Raw genomic sequence first — 25,308 nt, forward strand, 5'->3', positions numbered from 1 at the left:
TGACTTTAAACAAAAGCTAGTTAAGTCTCATCTCTGAAGTTTCCTCCCCAAACTATGCTCACCTGTACAAATTTTACAGTTCAGATCAAACAGATGTGCCCGGTGCTGGCTCGTTGTGTCCTTCAACATACTGCTGAAGACGTCGAGAAGGGGCGCTGTGCTTTTCTCAGGGGCGGCTCGCACTAACTCTTGCTGTTCCTAAAAGGAAAAGAAACAACAGAGTAGGTCATTTCTTTCCCAATCCACCTCCAAATTCACAGCACGTATGAAAAAACAGCTCATGTGATTAAGAAACACTGAGGGGAAAAAAGGACCACTGAGGGGTTGGCCCGGTGGTGCAGCGGTTAAGTTTGCATGTTCCACTTCAGCGACCCGGGGTTTGCCGGTTCGGATCCAGGATGCGGACCTATGCACTGCTTGTCAAGCCATGCTTTAGCAGGTGTCCCGCATATAAAGTAGAGGAAGATGGGCACAGATGTTAGCTCAGGGGCAGTCTTCCTCAGCAAAAAGAGAAGGATTCGCGACAGATGCTGGGTCAGGGCTAATTGCCCTCAAAAAAAAAAAAGGCCACTGCATATAAGTTCTTGAGAAATAATGCAACCACACATATTGTGATAAGCGCAGGCACCTAAAAATACTTGGAATGGGCTCAGTCTAGCTGCTTCTGTGACCATGGGGAGCCCGATGCTTACGTCTGAGTCCGACACTGGTGGCGAGTCTTCCATGTCGGGAACCACCTCCTGCTTTGCAGCAGTCTTCTTACTTTCATTGTGCAGTTTAGGGCGGGGTTCCATCACCTGAGAGGAAAAGACAAACACAAGCCTTAAGCCTTCTTCTCTGCGACTCACTCAGGCCAGCAGTCTGCTAACTCACTTCTGGAGAGCCAAGCAGCCACCTCCCTCTGCACTCACAGGTTTTGTCGGCCTCTCTTTCCACACGGAAAGCTCTTTAGATACAAGTTCTTCTGGCTTCATTCTCACAAGTTTTGCCAAAGAGATTTCTTCACGTAGAACACGATGGAAGAGTCCCTATAAACAAACATGTTTCATTCATTCATGTGCCTGTTTGTAAGACACTAGAGAGGACATGGAAAAAAGAGAGCATGAGAAGTCCCTGCCCAGAGGCCTGTGACGGCAGGACAAAGGCCTGAAGCTTCAGATCGGGTGGAGCAGGGCCTGACCTCATCCAGCTCCCCAGCAGCCCGGAGTACAGCCTGGGGGCCCCCACTGAAGAGCAAATGAGCCCAAAAAGCATGGGCACTAAGTTTGGAGAGCTGACCTCAAGGCCTACCCTGCACCGCCTGCGAGGAAGCCCTCCTCAGAGAAAACAGAATCAACCCAAAAAGGCAGTGTTAGGTATAAAGCTAGGAAGTGCCAGGGGGTCAACATGGCGAGGTGGACAGTCAGAGTACTTGACCCTGTTTCTTAACAGAGGTAAGAATTTAAGAGGCTGATGGAGAAGATGCCAGAAGATGGTGACCCCACTGTGCAGAAGCCACACTAGGAAAGCAACTAACCCCTTTTCCAGCCTTAACTCCCGCTGGATCCCACACACAGCTGCTGTGAGGACTAAGTGTCCCACACACCAGGTGTGAACAGCACCTGTCCAAGCGGTGAGCCCGGCAGGGATTGCTATTACTTATCATCAACCTAAGGAAACCCAAGGTAGCAGGCTTGCTCAGCTGATGCGGAATGATGATAAGGCAGGAAAGGTTGTCTGAAGCCCAAATATGGAGATACCCATTTCCTAGGATTAAGAATTTGAACTTTATTCTGGAGCCCATGAAATGAGAGCAATGTAATTTTACAGCCATGCTTAGAAGAGACTAATCTGGTGAAATAAAAGTGGACTTCAAGGAGCCAGAGACCCCCAGGATGCCAGTTAAGAGAAGGAAGGGAAGGATAAAGACTCTCCACACCAAGAACATGGGGCCCGCAGCAAGTGTCGCAGAGGACAAAAATACCCGTTAGCTTTCACTAGGATATAAATGTTCAAAATGCTGTATTTGGTCCATTATTGTGAAGCTCAGCTAAAAGAAACTAGCTGCAAGTTCACCTCCGTGACAGGAATGTCGTACCTCTGAGCAATCGACACACACCTGGTTTTTGGGATCCTTGAGGTTGAACATGATGCTGCGATATTTACTCTTGTAGCGATTGTCTGTAACTCGGAACAAGTTGAACATCTCCTTCTCGATGTGGAGGGCGATCTTGCCGACCTCGTTTTCTGTCATGATTAAGTCGTCACTGTCACTGACTCTATACGGAATCCAAACAGAACTTGGTAAACCACTGCACCTGCACACATCACACCACTTACATGGTGGGGCAGTCCAGGATGACCACACTTTAAGTGGAAAACTTTAATAAGCAAATCAAGTAAACAGCTCACCTTTTCCACAAAATCTCCTTCAGGGAGCGTCTTATATTTTGCCGAATTTGCGAATTTGGCTGTGATGGGGCAGGGCTTGAGGTCCCCAGGCGTCCTGGGGCTGTAGAGGCCAAGGGAGCAGAGCTTGCCACCGGCTTCCTGATGGCTCCCACCAAAGCAGCAGAGCCCGGCAACTTTTTAGAAGCTGCTGTGGTAGTGACAGGCGCCAGCCCTGCCTGCTTGGCAGCGGAAACACCGCTGGCGGCCGGGAGCCACGGCCTCTTGGGTATGGTACCCTTGAAGCCTGAGGGCGACTTTTTGATAGCTGATTTGGCTGCCACCATGTTTGCAAAATGAGGTGGCTTCTTTGGTACTAGATTCCTGGACGAAGGCTGTCGGCTGCCCACCGAAGACCCTGGAGGAGCCGTTTTCTTGGGTGCTGCAGCCGCCATGGCTGTGTGCTCCTCCAAGCGTCTGTCCTCCTTCATGGCTGCAAAAGACACGCAGCAGGCTTAGTGAGGCGGGAGGACACACAGGTGTGCTTTGCCGCTGCCTTGAAAAGCACGCACCCCTTAAACTAGCAAAAGCTTACAGCATTACTGGATGAGATTTGGAGAAAAGGATTTTTAAAGTAATTATTAAATTCAGAAATGGAATGTGAATAAAGGCTGATAGCAATATTTATGATAGTGACGATACTTTATTTCAGAAAGAAATGCTTTATTATTTTATTAGATTAAGCCTTTTACTTCAACCAACAAACTTTAGGTATCAAAGGCTTGATTTAAATCATTAGCTAAGCTTGAAAACTGAAGGCAAATTTCAAATCATCAGAAAAAAGGTGTTTGGAAGAGCCCTTTCATTAAGAATTCAAGTGCAATGTGTTTGTAAACATGAGTTAAAAAAAATCTTTTCAAGATGGATCAAACAAATTCTCTTTAAATGCATATCCTCTCCCTCCCCCCAGGGCCTTGGAAGGACTACCAAGTCCATTCTTGGGGGGAGGGAGGGCACTCAAAGGTGCTCACCATTCTCTTGGACAAAAGTCAATTGATCATGACGACATTAATAAAAGACAGAAAGCTGAGAGAAATTTGCAACATGGGGAAGTTCAATCACTTTTATACTGAGAGATAACAAGAATACAATATGCTGTTATATAAATGTTCCCACTTACAACCCTCTAGATAGAATAAATTATGGGTAAGATGATACGTTAGTGCTTGTAATCCAAACAAGGATTGTAATCAAAAGCTAAAACAAGAACAATATCAAAACCTCTCAACTCATACAAAAATCGTTATACGATGCTAGTACTTTCTTTACAGAGAGAGACAGCAGGCTAGAGGGCTGATTATGTTCAACCCTGTCACAGACCGTCGGAACAAAGGTCTTCGGCACAAGGACGACAATCCTAAACCAGCACCGCGGCCCCTTGCTCTCTGTGACACGTGGCCAACCAGAGCCACGCTGGGGAGCTGTGCTCAAGTGCAAGTGGCACCTTTACAGATGGTCCTCACTCTGGCATGCCACACAGAATGGCAGGAACCCAGAGAAGTAAAATGGCTGGGAAAGGGTAGCCCAGTGAGTGAGCGAGGACACTATGTGGAGTGCCACCTAGGGCAGGCAGTCAAGTCATACAAGGGACAGACAGAGAAATCACCTCCCTAGGTGCAGGCTTTTCTCAAACTACCCACGCAGCAGGGAGCATCAAAACTCCCAAACACTGAAGTTGGGGACTTAACAGATACTCCAGCAGTCTTTCAATTTTACCCAGGGATTAAAACCAACCAATTGATCAATCATCAGTCAGCTACCAGTGCTCCTTTTAACTGTCCCCAATGACCAGGGAGAAGGTCTGAAAAATCTGGGAAAAGAGGTGAGACTCCACCTACAAATAACGCCTGCCCCAACAAACAGCCCTCCGGAGGCATTCACAGCACCAGGGGCCCCAGCTCAGCCAATACCACCAGCCTTGGCCATCTTGGCAGAGGGTCAGAGCAGTCACCCTCAAGGAACTCCCTCTTTCAGCAGCCAGCGAGGCCAGTTCAGCAACGGGCGCTAAACGGCTGGGGACCTCAAGTTTTTTCCACTTTATAGTATAATTGAAATTACCTAATTTTATGAAGTTTCATTACATGGATCCAAAACTTATGACAGTGTTAGAAGTGCTTTGTTATTATCAAGCATCAACTCTGACATTAAACCTCATATTTTCATCTCACAAAGCCTCCTAACCTCATGTCCCTGCCCACCCCTGCCCAAGGTGGCCTGTCCCTCGGACACCAGTGCTCCCCCACATTTCCACGCTTCCCAAAGACCACTGTGCTCTCCCAGTGAGCAGCCGGCTTGTACTCTACGCCTGCCCTGCTTGTCATTACTCATGTCCACTGTCTCCAACAGTCACACTTCTGAAGGCTTCATTCCTTTAGGAGTTGGGTTTCTAAACAAAGCACACTATAAAGTAATGACAACGTCTAACAAGATAAAAAATAGGGACACAATAGGAACAAAGATAAAAACTACACTTCTACCTGTATTATTTCATCAGATCAAGTTTACAACCTTAAGGAGTTAGACATTTGGAAATTTATTTTTGCCAACTCAGATTTGGGTAACAAGGTCCGCAGCATCGAAGCTGTGGGACTGCTCAAGTTCAGGTTAAATAAAATGGATGGAAGCCCTTTTCTTAGGGGAGGGGGCGGGAGTGAGGGAGAGGAAGAAACAAAGATGTAGCACAGCAAGAATCCAGCGCTAGCCGACACCAGGAGTCCGCAGGGAAGCCAGCCATCAGCAGTCAGGAAGGAATGAACTGGTCAGAATTAAAATCGAGACCTAAAGCCAGTTCAGCCGCGGCCTTTCACAAATATACAAGCTTTGCTGAGTACCCTAGTAGCACACTTTTAAGTAACTCTAAGAAGCTGACTTAAAGTGCTTCCAGAGACCTCCTAAGATGCCGGACTGTAACATACAGGATACTTGCGTGACAGAGCCTGAGACAAATCTCACCTTTTGACATTTACGCTGTTAGGTGACAAATTCGTATTAACTTCAAAAACGTTTGCTCACTCCAGGTCCCCAATCAGAACCTAAGATGAGTACTTCTACTGTTCTAAGGGGTGTTTTCTCACTCATTCAGGGAAAACCCAGTCAAGAGATTATTTTTAGGACATTCCTAATACACATGATTAAAATGACCTATTATCCAAGAGTGGTAAGAGTAAATGAATGTAATCTATTAACAAACACGGCATGGCTTTCCTTAACCATTATGCTGTTTTATAAAATCAATTGCTTCTGCTTTTTTAAAGTCAACTTCTGCTATCCCTTACCTATGCCTCATATAGAAACAGGTATATATTTATAAATGGGTAAATCAGACTATATAAATAGGTATAATTAAGCAAATTATTGGTGAAATGTTCTCAAACAGCAACTTGGCTATGGCCCTCTTCTACTTTGAAGGTAAATATTTACAACATGTAAAAAGTTCTATCCAGCAACTGTTACAGATGCTGATCCAGTTGGTTCCACTGTAAGCTGGACTTGGGTTGGCTGGAATGACAGTGATGGCCATACAGTGCTGGAACGCTCTGACAGTAAAAGAAACTATCATTTTTGAGCAGACCATAATCAAATTTGCAAATCCTTCATTTAAATTCATTTCTAACTGTATCATATTGTGTATAAATTTACAGAAGGGCAAGGACTAACTTTGTAACCAACCAGAAAAAAACGTCCTCAAAAGCAGAAGCACGCTTGCACTCCAGGGTGGCTTCAGGAGACAGCTGATTCCCTCCACTGCTACAGATCCTCTGCTGGTCAGCAACAGCACTGTGCTGGCAGCACCAAGCAGAGTTAACTGCAGTGTGGACACAGGCACAATGCCCAAACCCCACCCATATCTGCCTACGTCCTGGATGGAGCCGGCCCACCGGGAACGTGTGCCAAGTCTGTGCCATTCTGGCAGCAAAGCTTTCTTGAGCTTCCACATCCTGGGGGCCTGCTTGTCGGAGAGGAGCGCTGCCTCATTTCCAGGCCAGGTGATGACTTAGGGAGAAACTATCTCCAGGAGGAGCTGCTCCAGTGGGCCAGCCCAGTGTCCTAGATAGTTGTTTCTGAGAGTCTGGCCATTTGTCTGTAATGGAAATGAGTTGTTTGGGGTAAAGGCTGGCAGAGAACTAAGCAGGCCAGCGTGCACAGGGATCAGTGCCATTCTAATTGGCTAATTTCCCAAGCGTAAGACTGGGTGCCTCGTCACACTGCAATGTGGGCTGTGGTGTTACAGCATCGCTGGCCACTGGGTGGCACTGGAGGGCCTCCATGGAGAACTGGGAGGAAACAAGTCTCCACCAGAGGAATTGTGGTGCTGTGTTCATCTGGATAGAAGCTGCACAGCTGCCCAAATGAAGTTACAGCCGGACAGGGTGTAGACACGGGGCGCTTTATCAAGCCTGAACCATCCCAGGCTGTCCCAGATACCACATCTAGTGACGGCCCCTCACAGGTACAGTGACTGGTGAGAAACCAGAGGAATTGCAAATTGCTTTATACCTTTTGTCTTGCCCAAACTATGTGCCAGTTTACCCTAAACATCCCCAGACAAAAGACTTCCAGTCATACTGATGGCTGGGGTGGGCCCACTGCTTAAGAATGACTGGCTGTAAAAGCCAAGGAAATCAAAAAGTGAGCTTCTGGCATGACAATGAGTGGGTCAGAAACAGTGGCCTCTTCCGCAGGTGCACCACATGGCGCAGGGAAGTATCCTGCAGGTCCCAGGCCAGAGTGACCGCAGGCCTTTGCACAGGTGTCCCCTCCCTGGAACTACCCACTGACTCAGGACCCAGCATCCTGCTTCACACCATCGGTGACCTCCAAGCACCACCCACTCCCACTGGCTCCCAAATATGCTCCGCAGGAAGGCGAAGGCAGCTATCGCTGTAGGGACCGTCTGTAACAGGAACTGAAAATGAGGGCAGGGAAGACACTGTAGAGGAGCTGTGGAAGTGACAGAAGCTCTATTTTCAACTCCGCATGACATGTGTACAATGAGGCTTCCCACCTCAACTTTCTTAACTGTGTGAAAAATCAAGTTAACAGTAGCAGAGAAAACCATTTTGCTTTTGTGCCTTTTCTTAAATATTCTGAGTTGTTCCTCTAGAAGTACAATAAAGAACTGATTTGCTTTTACATCAGAAAACATGGATAATTCCCAAATAACCTCAAGTAAGCATAAGCTACTTCCCTGATGCTCTAGGACATTAGGATGTCCTTAGATGCATCCATAACCAAACTGTCACAGTTTGGCTACGTCAAGCTTTTCCAGGAAGACTTTGTTCTCACTCATGTCCAGTTTGAGTGACCTAACGGAGAGGTGCATGTAGCTCGCTGTGAGAAATTGGCAGAAACAAGGATACATCTGGAGGCCGTTGCCCTTCCTCCTTTTAACAGTATCACACGCAGTATTTTGAAAGTTAACCCAAGGCCTGATTCACATTGGATTGGTAATATGTAATAGCACTGCTCAAACTGTCCTTCAACATGAACCATGAGAGGGAACTGTGAGCAAGGCCTTGTGGGGAGACGGGCACTTTACCCTCCCTGAGCCCGGCTGGAACCCTGGCGAGCGGTCAGCTGTGCAGTGCGCGAGCCTGGCTGCCAGACTGGATCCACCTGGGAGGGCAGCTGCTGCTTTCCCAAGACCTCGAAACCAGTTTGCAGGCCCACCCATCCCTTTAATAAGGTTACAACATCATTTGTTGGTGCCCCGACTGCTTACTCCAGCCAACACGCTAGGGGCACGTTAAGAGTCCCTCTACCCTCCCCCGTGAGCCCCTAGTCCCAAAGGGTCGCTGTCAGCAGGAGCCCTGGGCTGGGCACTGTGCCCACACGGCCGGGCTGTGCAGCACGGTTACCTTTGTGTCCTTCTCGCTGAACTCCTCCAGGCTCCCAGGAACGAAAGCTGCCCAAACTTTCATTTAAATAAATGAAAGTGGCAAAACTTCTCAACAGTCTTCTAAGTTTACTTCTTTAATTTTCAGAAGAATGTAACTGTGTGCATGGTGATGTGTAACACACAAAAAATCAAGAATATTAAGTATTTTACAACTTTATACAAATATACCTGAAACTTGTGTACTGGTATTGGAGAATTACAGCAGCCTCTTCAGAGGGGACCTTGGGATCTTTGACACCAATAATGCCACCAGAGACTTCCCTATAGTACTAGTCATTAAACATTATCGAGTAGTTCCACAGCTCCAAAAGGTCATGTGAAGGTCACCGAAGAGCAGATGAAGTAAGGGGGACATCCTACTAGAAACTTCCAGCCCACCCTTCCTCCCGGGGGGCTGAAGCACAAGAACTAAGGGGCAGCCCAGAGCACTGCTGAGGGGTTTCGTCTCCAATGTTAAAGTTTATGTACGCGTGGAAACCTTTCCCTGACCTAGTTTTCTGAACTGCTGGCTTTTTTTCAAGCTTGTAAAAAGTAAAAGACTTAAGAATACCCAAAGACTGCCACTGCCAACCCAGGAAACTCCAGCTGTACGGACAACATTAAAAGTAGTTATCAAGCCAAATCCCTTTTCAGGACAAGTTTTGGTTGTTCCACTAACTGGGGGAAGAAAACTGGTTTGGATGTACAGTCTGGTTTGTCCCCAACCACATTTTATTGCCATGACAATTCTGGAAGAGACAGATAAAAATGGCTCATGAAACTGATAAAAACATGACTCGCCCTCCAAGGCTTTAAATTTCTCCCAAATATTCTTGGGTTCTAGCATCCCCCACATATTTAATTTTATTATGGGAAACTTGTTTCCTCTTATCATTTGTGAAATGTGCTTTGGGAGCCCACACCATCAGTTATCCTTGTGAGAATCTGTCTTCTCTTTGATCCATTTCACCACAGCACGTGGACTATCTGCGAGGCATGCACATGAACTACAGGGCAAATTTTGTACCTGAGTAAGATGCTTAAAAAATCACCTGGACTTGGGATTATGGGTTCTGTCAGAGTTTTCCATTTGAATTTTCATGGCTAGATGAAAACTAGAGAAATCTCATTTTCTAGTCAAAATTCGTTCAAATCCCCAGTGTTTCAAATCACCTAACAAGCCATTTAGGGAGTCCACAATACTAGGAAACTGGGCCTATCAATACGGATACCAGAATTCGACTTCTAAATTCTGTCTAATAAACCAGGATGTTTTAGAACAAAGTTTTTACCCTTCTTCATGCCTTGACAATAATGAGAGGTGAACCAACAGTGGAAATGAAGAGAAAAATAAGAATCAGGCTACAAAAACAGAGAAATATCATGATTTTGGGAGAGAAATAAAATGGCAATTGTTTCCATAAGTTAAAAAAATTGTACAGATATCCTCAAAAACAATTTTAAAAACAAATCAGAGGAACAACTGTATGTTATTTGCATCAGCCTGAGAACAAGAAAGATCTACTCATACTTTCATGGGGAGAAGCAGGGAGGAGCTTCCATACCCAGCAAAGTCTTGCCCAACATTTAACAGGAGCTCCCCACCACTGACATTCACTGAAAAGTTGTCCCTCTACCCGTTACCCCAGGTCAGCACCAGTGGCCTGGGAAGGAGAGGGAAGAGCGCCTCCAGGAGCAGCGTGTCGGCTCTTTAAACAAGGGGCACAAGGAGCTGAAGGGATAGGCCCAGACTGGATACACACCCAGGTTAACGTGGAAAACGCCTTCTCCTAAGAACTGTGCCAGCATCAGCTGCATCCTGAATCTCATCGCCCTCCACGCGGAAAAGCATGCTGGCAGCCAGCCAGGGAAGCAGGTGGGGGTCCTCGTGGGGACGCGGAGCTCTGGTGAGTGGATGTGGTGCTCTGTTCCCACACCTGAGGCGATGGTGTGGGAGAGGCGGGGAGACGCTGCCACCCCCAAGGCAAAAGCGGATATTCTACCAATGGCCTTTTACCCTTCTCCCAATCATCTTCTGGAAAGATGACATTCTGGATAACAAAAAATGATCAGAAGCAACTCACTCAAAAATACGTCCCTTAAACACGCTACAAATCTGGGGCACCCATCAGTTTTGATTTTGAGATGCAAACGTGCTGGGAAGAGTCCTCAGTCATGAGTCCGCTCCGACCTTCTGCCCACGGAAGCACGTCAAGCTTCAGCAAGGAGCTGAGGCGCAGAAAGAGGGAAGCGGTGGAGAGGAGAAGCCCCAACCTGTGAGCAGACACGGGCCTTCTCAGGATCTCTCCCCGCAGTTCCCTCTCCTCCCTCAAAACTGGGGTGAGGAGGACTAAGAATCAAGGATGAGCGCCATTCTTCCCATCTTCCCACCAACCTTCCACCCCTTATGCGCCCACAGCTCCACACTCAGGGTCTCAGGGCAGCTTTCCAGTTCCGGTTAATAGAGATGGAAATTACTGGACTGAAATCCATCACCCAGGGGTTTTGTGGTTATACCCCGGCCTTCCTTCTTTTTCTGTTATGTGCCTGTAAGAGCACTTTAGCTCTAAGTATTCCAATGCGACTCCTCCCCACCTGTTCACACGTGGATGAGGCTTATTTTAGAGATGTTCATGACCTCTATAAAAGTGCTACTTTGTAGAGGTGCTGTAATTTCCTGAAAATTTGAGACACGTTGTTAGCATGAAATTCTTAGCTCAAACCATCTAAGGTGTATCGAGACTCATTTTAATACACCATTTAATTCTGTATTTAACAACTCATTCCTAAAATTAAAAAATAAAAAAATCCAGTATTGCTTTGCAATTTACTTGCAACTCCATTTCTTAGGTCTTGGGCTGTTTACGTTCCCAAAATGAGTATTCAGTTACCCGTTTTTCCAACCACACTCGATCCAGAACCCACCTACACAAGCCCCCTCCCTTGGGTGACCGGTCAGAAGGCGACTGAAGGGAGAACACAGCACAGCTCTGTAATCCGGGGAGTGAGGACCGGTCAACCTTTCGGTGCTTTTGAAAAAGGCACAAAACAGTATAAAAGACAGTATAAATAAATGCTGAATAAAAAATAATAATAGAAGAAGAAGTGCCCTGTGGATCAATTGAAATTTCCAAAATTTAATTCTGGGGAGTTAGAGTGAGAAATTAGAATAAACAGAAGAGACTCAAGCTGCATGATCTAACCTGGGATTTCAAAGATCTGTTTGAAACGTCTTGATTTCATTCACTAGCACTGTGGGGCACGGTGTGAGCCAAGAGCCCCAAGAGGGATGCCAGTTACCCTTGGCCATGTCCCTCCAGTGAGGGCACTGCTCAAAGTGTATACACATCACACTCACTTACCTTGGAACAGAGGTGGCAGCAGGAAATGGCCTTCAAAACACCAATGTGTTTGTGTAGGTGTGTAGTATGTGAATTGGACATGAAAAAAAATTCCTGTCTGGTCAAAAATAATTTAACTCCTGAAAATCCTACTTAAGGAGAGTATTAGATGCAACACAAGTTTGCAGAAACAGACTTCCACAACATACAGAAGAAGTGATGACTGCGTGTGCTGGAAGTGATAATGTGGAAAAGCCCTGAAGCGAGTGGGGCTGCAGAAAACTGCGAGTGAGGCTGGGACATGGCATCCTGAGTGCTGGGCAGAGTGTCTACTCAGTCAGATCTTGTTGGAGAGAACACAAACACTTACCAGAGCCTGACAATGAGAACAGAGATTAAAGACATCAATCGTCAGGTGACACATTCAGCAATGAGGTTTGTACAGCTTTTTGGAAAACACTGACAGGAAGTCTCAACAGACTAAGGATGGGTACAGGGGCTCGAGAGGCATCTTGGACTCAGGCATTTGCTTCGATCTTTGGAGGTGCAGCACTGCACACGGCTAAACTCCTAGGTCTGGACGGCCCAAGTGGACGGCCATCCAGAAAGACTGGGGAGGGTCCAGAGGCCACCCCCTAGGTGATACATACATTTATACAACAGTGATGGCCAGGGGGCAGCAGTCTGTTCTGGCTTCACTGCATTGTAATTGTGGTCGCTTGCCCAGGACGGCGTGCTGCTTTCACAAGTTGTTTCCTTAATAAGGACCTCACTCCTAGAAGGGGCCACCATCGCCTTCTTCACGGCGTTTTCTTTCTTGTCTGGAGCTGGTCTCTTGTGCACAGAAGAGATTTTAACGCCTGCCTGGATAATCAGTAAAACCCCAATCATTAAGGAGGTCAGAAATTAACCTTCGCTCATTTCACTTTGCAATGGAGGTCACCATACGCTCTATTCTTGAGGTCATTTCAAGCCCCCTCACCACCCTGAGCTTGTGCATTGCATCAGGTCAGCAGCAGGCTTTGGCTACACCTGCACATCCAGCAGACCCTCAGCATTCCAACGTAATATCCAGGACTTCAACACTTGAGCACTGTGAAGGTCCCTGACACAGAGGAACCTGTAACCCTGTTGAGGTACAAGGCTGCTGGGGTAAGAGAATGAACCACTTGAGTGAGGCAGTGAAACACGGCAAAAACAAAGTGGAAAGGGCCTCAGTGCGAGAATGCGCCCTACGAACACTGCTTGGCGCGAGGAGCGACACTTGGAGAAGAGACGGAGTACAAACGCCGTTTCCATGTTCTCCATCAGGTGCTCCCAGTGCTGTCATGCTCTTACGGTAAAGAGCAGCAACTGCTTCTCTGGCAGTTCTATGATTCAAAATTACCAGCCTTAAAAATTAAGCCATCGAAGGCTAAATAAGCCCTTAAAAATATTAAGAAAACTCTCTGAATAGCACTAGTTACGCTTTGTTTCTCATGAATTTAACAGGGACCAGAACGCAGCTGCATCAACCTGAGCTAAAACTCAATGAAGGGTCTTCAAGTGTATCAGTGCCTGTGATTTCTAAAACAACCTGGATTCTTCCCAAATCACACGTAGTATAAAAATGAGACAATTCTGAGAGCTAGGTCTTGAAGTGCAGCACACAGCCTTGCCTAGGAGCGCTCTCCCTTCCCGGCCCCCACCTGCCCGAGTCTACTTCCACACCAAACTCTCCTCACAGGACTGCAGGCGCATGGACTGCAGGCTAGCAGCCCTGCAGCAGCGAGCCGCCTGGGTCTGCTTCACTGCATTCAGTCACTCATCCCTCAGCTAAAGGGCAGAGAAAAGAAAACGTCAGAATATATGCTCATCTGTAATTCTGACGAGAATGCTGGTGGGAAAGGTGGAGGACACTGTGCGTTACTTCTGTGCCTGCTGTCCCCACACTCCACAAACCAATCAGCCAAGACGGTAACATTTACACACTTTTTGCTTCAACTGTTCAAACAGTTGGTCTTGTGCAACTTACCTGAACACTACATTTTGGAAGAATGAGCTTTTCTGGCTTCGTCTTGGTCTTTTCTTTAGGTTTTGGTTTTTGTTCTTTACCTGAATTTAGAAATTTCATGGTAGCTGCAGCATGTTTTAGAATGCAGTCATTGCTGCAGTAAACCGAGTCAGGCTGCGCCACGCTAGAACACCCAGGGCCAATACACTTTGAGGCACCAGGAGCCTCTACAACCTGCAGAATAAAACATGTGACTTCAAACAACGGACTTACCAATTCTAGCAGTTAAAATACTTTGTAAAAATCACTACTTATAATACTGAGATCACTGTTTTTAATCAAGAGACACTAACAATATTCTTAGTATAAATAAAAATGTGTCTTTGTTTATTCAAAGTACAGGAATCTATTTCCCCTGTGTAAGGCGCACACATTCTTAACTGCCCTTCACGCCATCTGTGGTGGCAGAACTCTAAGAGGACCCGAGGACACTGCCCCTGGCGCACACGATGGGATTTCACATCCACAATTAGGTTGTTATACGGCAAATGGGCAGGGATTTTGGAGATGTAATTAAGGTCCCAAACAAGATGATTGCTAGTTAATCAAAAGGGTCTGAGTTAATCAGGTGTAAACCCTTAAGAGGGCCCAGGCATTTCAGAGGAGAGGAGACTCCATTGCTAGTTTTGAAGAAACAAGTGGCCCTGCTATGAGAGGGCACTGCAGCCAGGCTCTGAGGTACAGCTGCCAGGTAAAATCCAGGACACTCAATTAAATGTGACTCTCAGATAAACAACAAGTAACTTTTTAGTATAAGTATGCCACAAAAATTGCATGGGACATATTTATATACCAAGCCATGTGAGAGCTTGCTTTTGGAAGTGGATCTTTCCCAGCTGAGCCTCTGATGAGCTCTTCAGCCCCCACTGACACCTGGGGTGCAGTCTGTAAGAGCCCGGGCAGAGGGCTCAGCTAAGCCAGGCCCAGGTTTCTGACCCATGGAAACTGAGCTGGTGAATGTGTGATGTTTTAAGCTTCTAAGCTTATGGTGATTTGCCTACAACAACAGGAATCATTTATACACCACAAGTCTAGGTTGCTCTTGTTCACAAATACTAAAGTATGTTTTGGTGGTCAAGACAAAATATACAAGAACATATCCTTCAAATGTACCTGAGCAAAATCTTATTTCTCAAATTAAATATTTAAGATAATTGTTTTTCCTCCATAGAATCCAAGTTTTACTCAGAATAAAATTTAAGCTTATGTAATCTCAAAAACATTGACAATAAAGATATGAAATTAAGACTTTTCACATTAATTTACATTTCCATTAACTTTTCTTAATGACTAAATGGGCCATTAACAGTTACTATCACATTTCCGCTTAGTAACTCCTAATACCTCCATGATAGACGTACTTAAACGGCCCAGCCCTCACGGCCCTTTCCCCTTGCAGCAGACAGTGCAGGGTGCTACGGCACAGCTGCTTTCCGACGCAGCCACCTCAGTCTTCTGCAGGCCCAATAGCTGCTAAAGGGCAGGCAGCCGGGCTGGCCAGGAAGCTGTCCTCTCCACCAACCCAGCTGACGGCAATAGGGGCAGGACCCCACTTCAAGGCTGGCTAGGGCCTCGGGAAGGCCCAGAGTGAAAACATGGTCTGGGTAGGACCATCATGAGTGCCTGAGACGGTTCTCCTCAACAACAGAAGCTGAGGACACGTGGAAAACATGACCAAGAACTGTGGCCCTGAAGGGGCCTAAAAACCAGTTGGGAAGGAGAAATGAGTAAGAGCTGGGAAAAGAGAAAAAAGAGCTGGGACAAGCACTAGTGAGTGTCTGGGACTATTCCAGAGGGTAGTGTAGCAGATGTGAGAGGAGCCTCAGACGCCGGGGCAGAGTTCCCTGGCCAAGGCTGTTCCACCACCACTCAGTGTCTCAGGGAGGCAGGCACAGGACCACTAGTTCTCAGAACATGGTGTCAGGTGATATATGTGCACATTTACTTCAGTAATTCAAAAATAACTTTGTTCATAACTGTACATCAAGATCAAGATTCCATTAATAAGAAAACTTAAGGAGGTGTCGGCCCTGTGGCCGAGTGGTTAAGTTCGTGCGCTCTGCTTCGGCGGCCCAGGGTTTCATCAGTTCGGATCCTGAGTGTGGACATGGCACCGCTCATCAAGCCATGCTGAGGCGGCATCCCACACGCCACAACTAAAAATATACAACTATGTACCGGGGGGCTTTGGGGACAAAAAGGAAAAATAAAATATTAAAAAAAACCAAACAAACTTAAGGAAAGACTAATTTTCAAAAAGTGAGTCCATTTAAGGAAAAAGTTAAGTCAGCATTAATAGTACAGGAGGTAGATATGTTCCCCGATGGTGGCACACAGGAGGGCCCGTGAAGCAGAGCACAGGACTGTTTTTCCACCAGGGCTCAGCCCCACAGCAGACACCACGCCAGCTGCAGGGAACACCTAACTTGTTCTACAAGAGAAAACATCTTCTAGTCTTCACGTTTCTGTTGATAAGGAGTCTGAGCTCTCTAAGGTCACCCTCCACCACCGACCTTGGCAGACAAGTACTTACAGGCTGGAATATCTTGAGTTTTTTCTTGCCGCTTGGGTTTGCAGCTTTCTCAATTCTACCCTTTATTCCTTGGTCTTCGCTACATTTCTGCTCTACTGTTCCTATACTGGTAAAGTCTGTGCCATCAGCATCTGCAGGTCTAACTCTCGTGTCCTGCTGACCTGCGGTTTCTGTGCTGGTCTCATCCTGCACTTGCAGAATGGTGCAGTTTGGGCAGATGTAATCTTCCCCGTTCCTTTCCAAGAGCCTCCCTCGAGCCTCAGAAATGCCCACACAGTCACCATGAAACCATTCTTCACATCGGTCACAGCAAATCATAAACCTGAAATTACAAAATCATGGTATACTATGAATGCAAAGCAGAGATAACACTCAATTTTAGACATACTAGCAAGTCAAACTGGTTTCAATGCTGTATTAAAGTAGAGAGAACAGAATAAAGAACACTCATAGGTCTTCTCTTGATTTTATTAACCTCAACCAGATTTGCTTCATATTTTTTGGCGAGTGGAGACTTAGTGAACTGTAGGCTTCATGGCATCGCTCCCTGGACACTTCAGCACTCACCTCCACAAAACGGGAACAAGGCCTTTATCCCACCTGACGGAGCCAACAGTGATTCCTCACACTACCTGATACCTTATCACAGCCAGAGGCTCTTGAGATGCCCTCAATGTCCAAACTATGGTCCAATCACAGCTGCAAGTGGGCATTACGCTAGGACAGTCTAGAGTAGCGCGTCTCTGAGACGGCAGCAATGTCCTAGTCTGAGCTGCCTTGCATGCTCACCTTGATGCCCATGCTCAGCCTTGCATGCTCACCACTGGCTGCGTGTGGCTAGTGTGATAAGGCAGTGAACGGCCCTGTGGACAGAGGCCACCAAGGGAGAGTGTGTGGCTCCAGGCAGTCCTTACCCACTCCTTCTGTTTCTTTTTTGACAATGACTTACTCATTTTTTTCAACAAAAGTTAATCATTCAGCACAGCTTTAGAACTCTTTAAATCAAATGAATGGAAAACTCTGCTGTTTCCATTACTTGTATCTCTCTCAAAGTGGGGTGGCCAACACCCCCTCTCCCCAACCTACCTGTTGTTGTGGGGCTGACGGCACATGCAGTACAGGGCGTTGGGGTCGTAAACCTCACACTCGGGCTTGTGTCTGACCGAGGCTCCAGGTTCTTCATCTTTCATTCCCTGAGCTGCTTTCCCTTCCAACTGACTCTCTCTATCGTCCTTCGCCCCCTGGGACACGGGCCCCTGGGCAGCCTCGGGCTCCTGTGTGCCAGAAAGTGAGCTTCCCGCGGCATCGCCTGCCTCCACGTCCACAATTTCCGCAGGATCCTCCTCCTGACGCTTCTTCCTCAGGCGATTCTGGATACCCTTCAGGGGCCTGTTGGCAGGCTCTTGTTCTCGCTTTCTTCGTAGGCGATTCTGAAGTTCTTTCAAAGTCAATCCATCACTGTCGCTATCAGAGGTGTCGTCCTCATCATCACCTCCTTTGGCCTTTGCAGAGGAGGCTGGTCGTTCCTTAACACCCCTGGAGCCAGACTTGGACCCACTTTTCATTTCAGAGGTGCTTTCTACGCTCCCTTCAGAGGCTGTTTCCACATCTGTAACTGGACAAGATGTTGGCTCACTGGAGTCCTCAAGGGAGACAGGAACATTCTTCCTTCCTCTGCGTCGGACTGTTGTGAGAAATTCTTCCACTCTCTCAGTCCGCTTTGGCTGTCTCCCACTGCGTCGCAGGGAAAGGCTTTGTTGTTGCTGCCGGGGCTGCTGCTCCAGAGAGTCCAGCTCTGCGTCCCCAGCGCCCTCCCGCTTAGCAATGGTGGTCCTTCGAAAACCCCATGTTTTCCTGAACTCTTTACTGGTGGGTTTGATGGCCTTGGGTGCGTCCTCATTGCTCGGGTCACCTTTCTCATCCATACCTAATGGTGAAACGCAACCAAACCACAACCAGTGTTAATGAGGTCACATTTCTTAGCCAATGACCACTAAACCCCTGAGCTCAAAGAGCAGACAACCTTTAATCGCACATGAGAGGGAGCACCACCCACAGGAACGGACGCTCATGAACACGGATGAAATGGAACAATTTTCTACCTACAAAAAGTGAAGATGTCTGGTAAAGCAAGTTATTTTGACCAGTGTTTCCTAAAATGTGATATATAAGGTGATTCAAAGTGATTCTTGAAGATTTTAATAGTTATATGTCTAATGTTTAATAGAACAAGACAGTAAGCATATCAAATCTATAATTATGTCATTTAACTGCTTGGAACAGGGTACCTGTCTCATAAAACAGGTAGTGGGGAAAACATTAATGAGTAACAATATAAGTGGTGCAAGGACTGACTGGAACAGTGTTAGCGTAGTGGATGAGAGGTGGCTGTGGGCTCTCTGGCCCTCTCAAGTGGAGACACGGGGCCCATCTGCCTCCCTGTGAGTCGGGATCACTGTGCACACAGAGCACAGTGGACAGAATGCTGTGCCAGTTCCCAGCTTAGCATGTAAGAGGACTGGCTGCTTCTCTCCTGGGTTGTGAAGCCCTGAGCTGCCACGTAAGAAGTCCAACACCCTGCTGGAGAGATCACGTGGGAGTGGGTGTTATGTTGGACCCTGCATCCAGCCCTGCTTGTGGGCTGAGTGCCAGGTGATCCCTGTGGACACCTTGTGGAGATAAGATCACCCAGCTGAGTCCTGCTCAGCTTCCTGAGCCTCAACCAAGGATACAAAATGGGCGTTACTGGAGTCCGCTGGGTTCTGGGGTAGTTGTTATGCAGCAACAGATAACTGGGACACTCAGGAAACACCGACCTAGGCAACAGCTTTGATGTGTACTACTTCTTTCCAATAGATCATTAAAAGGTCATGTTTGTGAAAACTTTACTCTTATTTAAAACCTCAAAAAATTACTATATACCTTGAGAAATTTTTTTCCAAGCTGTCCAGGCTTCAATCACATTTAACTGCTAATAACGACTCAGATTTTATGCCGTGTTCCATCCTAGGGGAAGGACTGGTATAGAATGAAAACATTCAAAATATAAAATACACAAAATTGGAATCACATACAACCTAATTCTTTTTTCTGCTTCCTACTAAGTGTTGTCACTTCCCATTTCCCTGGTCCAGCACTGCAGATCCTGAATCCTTCACTCTCTAACTTGGCCCACATGCTCACAGGCCACTCAGAAGCCTAGCGGGAGTGGCTGTGACATCAGGTGTGCCACCAAGGACCAGACCACTTTTCTGGTCACCTGAGATTTTCTGCAGGAAGAACTCTTCTCTACAAAATACAGTTCTAACCAAAGAGACAATATACAATGTCAATGTATATGCACTAATATATAACCAGTGTAAAAATAAAGGGACACTCCAAAGCAAATTCTTAACACATGATTAAACGTTCATCTAAAAACCTTAGGGCTAAAGTTTGGATTATTTCAAACAAATATGAATGTTATATTGTATCAGTTTCTTTACATATAATGCTACTTTAGCAATAACACATGATTTCAAATCTAAGTTAAAATTCTGTTGATGTTTAACACCACTGATACTTTACCTGCCCCAACACTGAAAGCCTGGCCACTTGTTCTGGATGTCCTAAATACCACAAAAACCTGGCCAATACAATCACTTGGTCCAAGTAAACAGCCAGGCCTCAAAACACTGCTGCTGTCAGTCACTGCTCACAAATAACAATGTAGATTATCTTGAGAATGTTCCCAGGGAGTGGGCTCCTAAAATAAAATAAGAAAACAGTTTATAGATCTTAAGTACAACCGAAACTACATTTAAAAAAAAAGGGCACCAAACTTCCCAAGTAATCTATTATTTGAGGGTACATTACGTGACCTACAAAGACATTCAGGGAGTCAAAAAAAAAAAAAAAAGCACAAAACACGGTCCCCTTCCTTAAGGACTTCTAAAGAAGGGAAGATACTATGACCACTGAACAAATGGGAGAACAGGCCTGGGAGGGAGCGGCAAGCCTTGGCTGGCACCCTGGGGCGGCAGGGGGAGCTGGTGCTCAGACTGCAGAGGCCTCAGTAGGGAGGAGGGTCTCAAAGAAAGCAAACGGGTATCAGCTGCTCTCCAATTAGGATCCTTTACTTTTGAGATGGACCCAGCTCAATAAAACCCAACGCTTGAAAGAAACACCAACAAAACGTGAAAAGGCTGAACAACAAAATTATTACGAATGTAATTACTTAAAAATCCTTAATATTGTAGCTATGCCATCACTTTAGATTAAAACCTAAGAAAGATTTTAGAAGACTAATGTTTATGATTACTGAATATCAACATGGTACAGTTCATCCATGTGTATTTAAAAAACACGTCCCCTCCTATATCCTCTTTCAAACAGCCACGCCTAGTTTACAGGCTCACTAACCATGCCTGTGTTCCTAGATAAGTCCTCAATTTTAATCTCTTAACACATTTCCATTCTAGCCCCAAATCCCACTCCCCTGAGCTGAGCATGAATCTGGCACCTCACCTCTTCCTCGCCTCACTCCAACTGCCTTCCCTGTAACCAAGGTCTCCTTAGTGACCTCAGAACAAAGACAAACATTCTGAGGCACCTCCTTTTAAAGAGACAGTGGCCACTTCACCCTGATTAGCCAAATCTGTAATCACGGCCATCACATCTCTTGAATGTGGTAAACCTATCTGAAAATGAGGCTTCACAGTCCAGAAACTTTACTTCTCAGAAGAAATGGTAAATAAACCATACTTCTATATTCCACAACACTGAGCATTTATAAATTAAGCAAAGAAATTAAGATGCTTTCAGGAATGAAAAATTTTTTTTTTTAAAGATTTTATTTTTTTCCTTTTTCTCACCAAAGCCCCCCGGTATACAGTTGTATATTCTTTGTTGTGGGTCCTTCTAGTTGTGGCATGTGGGACACTGCCTCAGCATGGTTTGATGAGCAGTGCCATGTCTGCGCCCAGGATTTGAACCAATGAAACACTGGGCCGCCAGCAGCGGAGTGCGCGAACTTAACCACTTGGCCAGGGCCAGCCCCGAAAAAATTTTTTTGAATTTATGTTAATCCGAAAATAAACATACTTCTGGATTTTATTTTAGCTCTAAATAATTAATCAGAAAAGGAAAATCTAGTTATTTCTGCTAAGTGGAATGGGATAAAGTACATATTCAGAATAGATCATTTTAGATAATTTGGTTCATTTACCTTGACTTTCTATTTGCAAAACTGATTTTTCATAATTATCTTCAACACAGAAATTCTAATATAAAATTTCAGCTGAAACAAAAACATGTATATCAAAAGAAAAAACAAAACCAACTATTTATAATCACGGCAAAAGTAAAGGAAAAATTGTGTTACGTTTCTAACACAACCCAGGTTTGGCGTGTAAATTCTACACTACAGCACCTCACATGAGGAACATGGTCATAAAACCATGATCACGTCATATTAGTAACAATTTTTCCCAGAAAAGAAGGTGTGCATCTCTGAAGCTGGGAGAGTCAACACCACAGGTGAACAGCAAGCGGACTGAAATAATTTAATTATCTTTCTACATCTGTAAGTGGACATATTTTCTCAGCTAAAACCTGCTCCATTTCCTATGCTATGAAATCTTAGGTTTAAAAATATAAATACAAGCCGACATTTCACAACTGCTCTGTTAACAACAGAGTCTGTGAGGTGACCCAGGGCACAACCAAATGGCTGAAAAGTGATCAAGAAGAGGACACACGGCCCCTCCCAAGTTCTTGAAGGCAGCTCTCAGAGCCCGTTTACACTAAAAAGTCGAGGACCTCAAACAGTTTTTGTTTATGTAGAATATATAAAAATTTCCAAAATTCAAACTGAGAAAAATTTTCAGGTAATTGGGGATGTTCTTTGATACCACATCAAACCTCGGCAAGTAGTAGTTTCATAAAACTTAGTTGCAGCATGGAATCTGAACCGTATCAAGGAACTTTCCACACTTTCTTACATGATAATCCACGGGCCTGCTTGCACTGTGAATGCATCTCTCACCCCAGCACGTGCTGGTCACCTGGAAAACCCGGGTTCACGGACGTCTGCAGAGCCACGTGTCCACACACTTCATTAACGTACAGACGACACGCCTGTAACGTCAGCACCCGTCTCCCAAAACATCTTTAATTACTGGGAAGGCATTAAGCTCACAATGGCAGATATAAGCTTTCCAAAATTCTACTCTTTGATTGAAAGCTCAAATTTTATCATTAGCAACAAATACTGTCAGTTGCTTTCCTCAAGACTCAGCTCATTCATCTTCGAGAAAATGCCTCCCAAAAACCAAGTCTGAAAACTGTAGCCCTCAGTTCTTTCACGTACAAATGGTGCTCCATGAAAAGGGGGCTGGACTCCACTCCTGAGGGCTCCTCCTGGAGACAGCCATCCAGCTCTGGGGTGCAGCAGGAGTGTTTTATGTGTGCCTGCCATTTCACCACAGGAAAGGCTAAAAAGAGGTCTGCTGGAGGGATGAGATTTAACGAAACCAATTATCTTTACTGCCTCAGCAAGGACATTCTTAAGGGAAGCCGGCACATTCTAACACTGACTGCACGGGGCGCACGCACACTTCATGCCACTGTCCTAATCTGCTTCCTTCTGCACCACCAGGGCCAACTATTACTGTGGAAAGAGTTCTGCCCTCTTTGTCCCCAAGAGGGGTTTGGGGACCCCGAGGGGTCCATGGAACACACTACGAGAACTTCTGTAACATGCCATTTCTATTAGTTTAAGAACACATTGGATATGTGCAAAGCAATAATACCTATCTATTTTTCCTATCAGAAGAGACTAAAATTTCCTTCCGGACAAAACTGTTCTACAAAAATTCTAAAGCAACTAAATTTTCCCTTCAGATTCTCCAACTCTTCAAAATGTTAAACTGTCAAAAGAGAATTTGTTAAACACAAAACCACAAATACCCTCCCAAAATGTTATACATTACTTAAAAAAAAAAACCCAAACTACTATAAATGTTAGTGACGCAGGACTCCACAACCACTGCCAATCTGAAGGCTCAACCTCCCGAGTGTGCTCAAGGCAGTGACTGCAGAGAGCCGTCGACAGCTGTTCGTTCTACAAACTTAGGAGACTAACTTCTCTAAGACACTTCAAAGTACGACGACAACCACAGTGAAGCTCCTGCTTCCGCAGCACGCCGCCGTGGAAGACAGCTGGGGCGTCTCAGGATACCGCACCAGCGCACGTGCCCCACCTGGCGGCCAAACAGTGTTTCTCCAAACTTCACGTCCCCCTGAAGCAGGATCCAAAACTACCAACTTTCGCTCTGAAACAATTCTCACCAGCAGTCAGAAATTATATCCAACGCTACAAAACAACCTCATTATTCTGGACTCTGCTGACTCAGAATTTTTAATTCTGACAGGCTAGGCTAAGTTTACATTTTATATGTTCTGTATTAAGGGTCTTCCCTCTCACCACTAATCTTTGCCGTGGCTGTGGAGGGACTGAGACGATGCCAGCTAAAAGTTCTTTCCATGACTAAGAAAGATAGATTTCTCAATTAAAGACTCTTTCACAATTTAGTTTTTATTAATGAAACGGTCACTAATGATAATATGCCCAGAAATTCCAGACAACTCAATACATCCCGAAAACACCAATGTTCTCCTACGATCAGCAATGGCTGCTTTCAGTCTACGTTGACTTGATGGCCCACGGGCCCGCTCTCCTCTCCTCAGTGAGCCCACAGTCTGCAGCAGCAAACACCACACTTACCCGTTAAACAGGGAGAGAAGAGCGGTTTGGGCCCACAAAGTAAACTAAGAAATCCAATTTTTGTTTATTTCAATATCTATACAGAACCTGACTCAACCGTAAAATTACATTGAAGTCCTTCAGATGGTGAATTCAAAGTTTTGCTGCTTACCATATAACACTGTCATTATTAAAATTATTCTGATGACGTGAAGGCGTCCACAACAGCATAAGTTTCTCAAGAGGTAAATAGAGAAATCTAGAAACAACCCTCCTGTTTAAAATTTCTTAGGTATTTCTGCTTTGCAAATATGCAGAGACAAAATGTAAAACTTGCTGAGGACTGATGCCTTGGGCCAGGCTCTGGTGTGAAGCCAGGCCTCCAGCTCCCTTGTCCCAGGTGTGCAATCGGTACTCTGGTTTCTCTCAGTCCAACACAGGCTTGTGACCTTGGTGGGCAACTCTCAATCAGCGCCAGGAGCCAGAGCAGCCATGAATACATCAAGGTTAAGGAGAAGGAAACGAGGCTTTCGACTGTGCTCTATTTAATCGTGTGGACACAGTCCCCTAAACAGCTTCTGCGGATGGGTTTTTGCTGTGGTCTGCACGTTTGTGTCTCCCCAAAATTCATGTTGAAACTTAGTGCCCAAAGTGATGGTACTAGGAGATGGGCCTTTGGGAGGTGCTTAGGTCATGAGGTCCGAGCCCTCATGAATGGGATCAGTGCCCTTAAAAAGAGACCCCAGAGAAATTCTTTGTTCCCCCACAACCCAGAAGACGTCTCACCAGGATCTGACCATGCTGGCACCCTGTCTGTGGTCTTTTGTTACAGCAGCCCAAGGGACTGAGCCAGCTCCCCTCTCATCTCTCAGTAAACAAAAAAATATGGTTTCAAACACTGTGCAAGGGACTGTCTGAATCTTACATCCTGAGGGATTGGTACTCTTAGGACAAGGCCACCACCTGGTTCCTCTGAACTGTACAGGTTCCCCTCATTAAAAAATCTGCCATATGGGACAAGTCTGGCTACAGCTAAATGCCCAAGGACAACACTGGGATGGGTTCCCAGACAGGAGCCTCCCCTCTCCTTCCCCAACCAAGACAGAGAGAGAGAGAGAGCTCTCACGCACACTCACAGGAGACCTGTAAAAACAGAGAGGATGCTGTCACTTCCCAGGACAGTACAAGGTAAAGTGCTGAGTCATCCTTGTTGAGCACTTCAGGGGCTCCTTCCCCTTGGAATCTGCAGATCCTGTAGCTGTTAATTAAGAAGCTGATCTCCCAGAGGACCACCCCCTCCTGCCTACCCCAACCAGCCACTCTATTGCTTTG

At 45.8% G+C, this 25,308-nt stretch overlaps 1 protein-coding gene across 7 annotated transcripts in view; it reads right to left on the reverse strand.

Annotated features, from left to right (window-relative positions):
• DIDO1 (death inducer-obliterator 1) overlaps positions 1–25,308 on the reverse strand; it is a 57,624-nt gene that overhangs the window by 16,154 nt on the left and 16,162 nt on the right. For 3 of the 7 annotated variants that reach the window (XM_070486243.1, XM_070486245.1, XM_070486244.1), the window contains exons 2-12: positions 19,800–19,977; positions 19,155–19,250; positions 17,319–18,159; positions 16,233–16,554; positions 13,661–13,873; positions 12,297–12,510; positions 2,392–2,860; positions 2,099–2,258; positions 912–1,028; positions 693–797; positions 63–198 (exon numbers count right to left, since the gene is read on the reverse strand). In XM_070486243.1, the coding sequence (XP_070342344.1) occupies positions 63–198; positions 693–797; positions 912–1,028; positions 2,099–2,258; positions 2,392–2,860; positions 12,297–12,510; positions 13,661–13,873; positions 16,233–16,554; positions 17,319–18,157 (2,575 nt within the window). In that variant the 5' untranslated portion in view covers positions 18,158–18,159; positions 19,155–19,250; positions 19,800–19,977. The remainder of the gene's footprint in view (positions 1–62; positions 199–692; positions 798–911; positions 1,029–2,098; positions 2,259–2,391; positions 2,861–12,296; positions 12,511–13,660; positions 13,874–16,232; positions 16,555–17,318; positions 18,160–19,154; positions 19,251–19,799; positions 19,978–25,308) is intronic. The other 4 variants (XM_070486246.1, XM_070486247.1, XM_070486248.1 and 1 more) reach the window with 2 other exon arrangements.

Source organism: Equus asinus, chromosome 15, assembly GCF_041296235.1.
Source record: "Equus asinus isolate D_3611 breed Donkey chromosome 15, EquAss-T2T_v2, whole genome shotgun sequence".
Classification (NCBI taxonomy): Eukaryota; Metazoa; Chordata; class Mammalia; order Perissodactyla; family Equidae; genus Equus; species Equus asinus.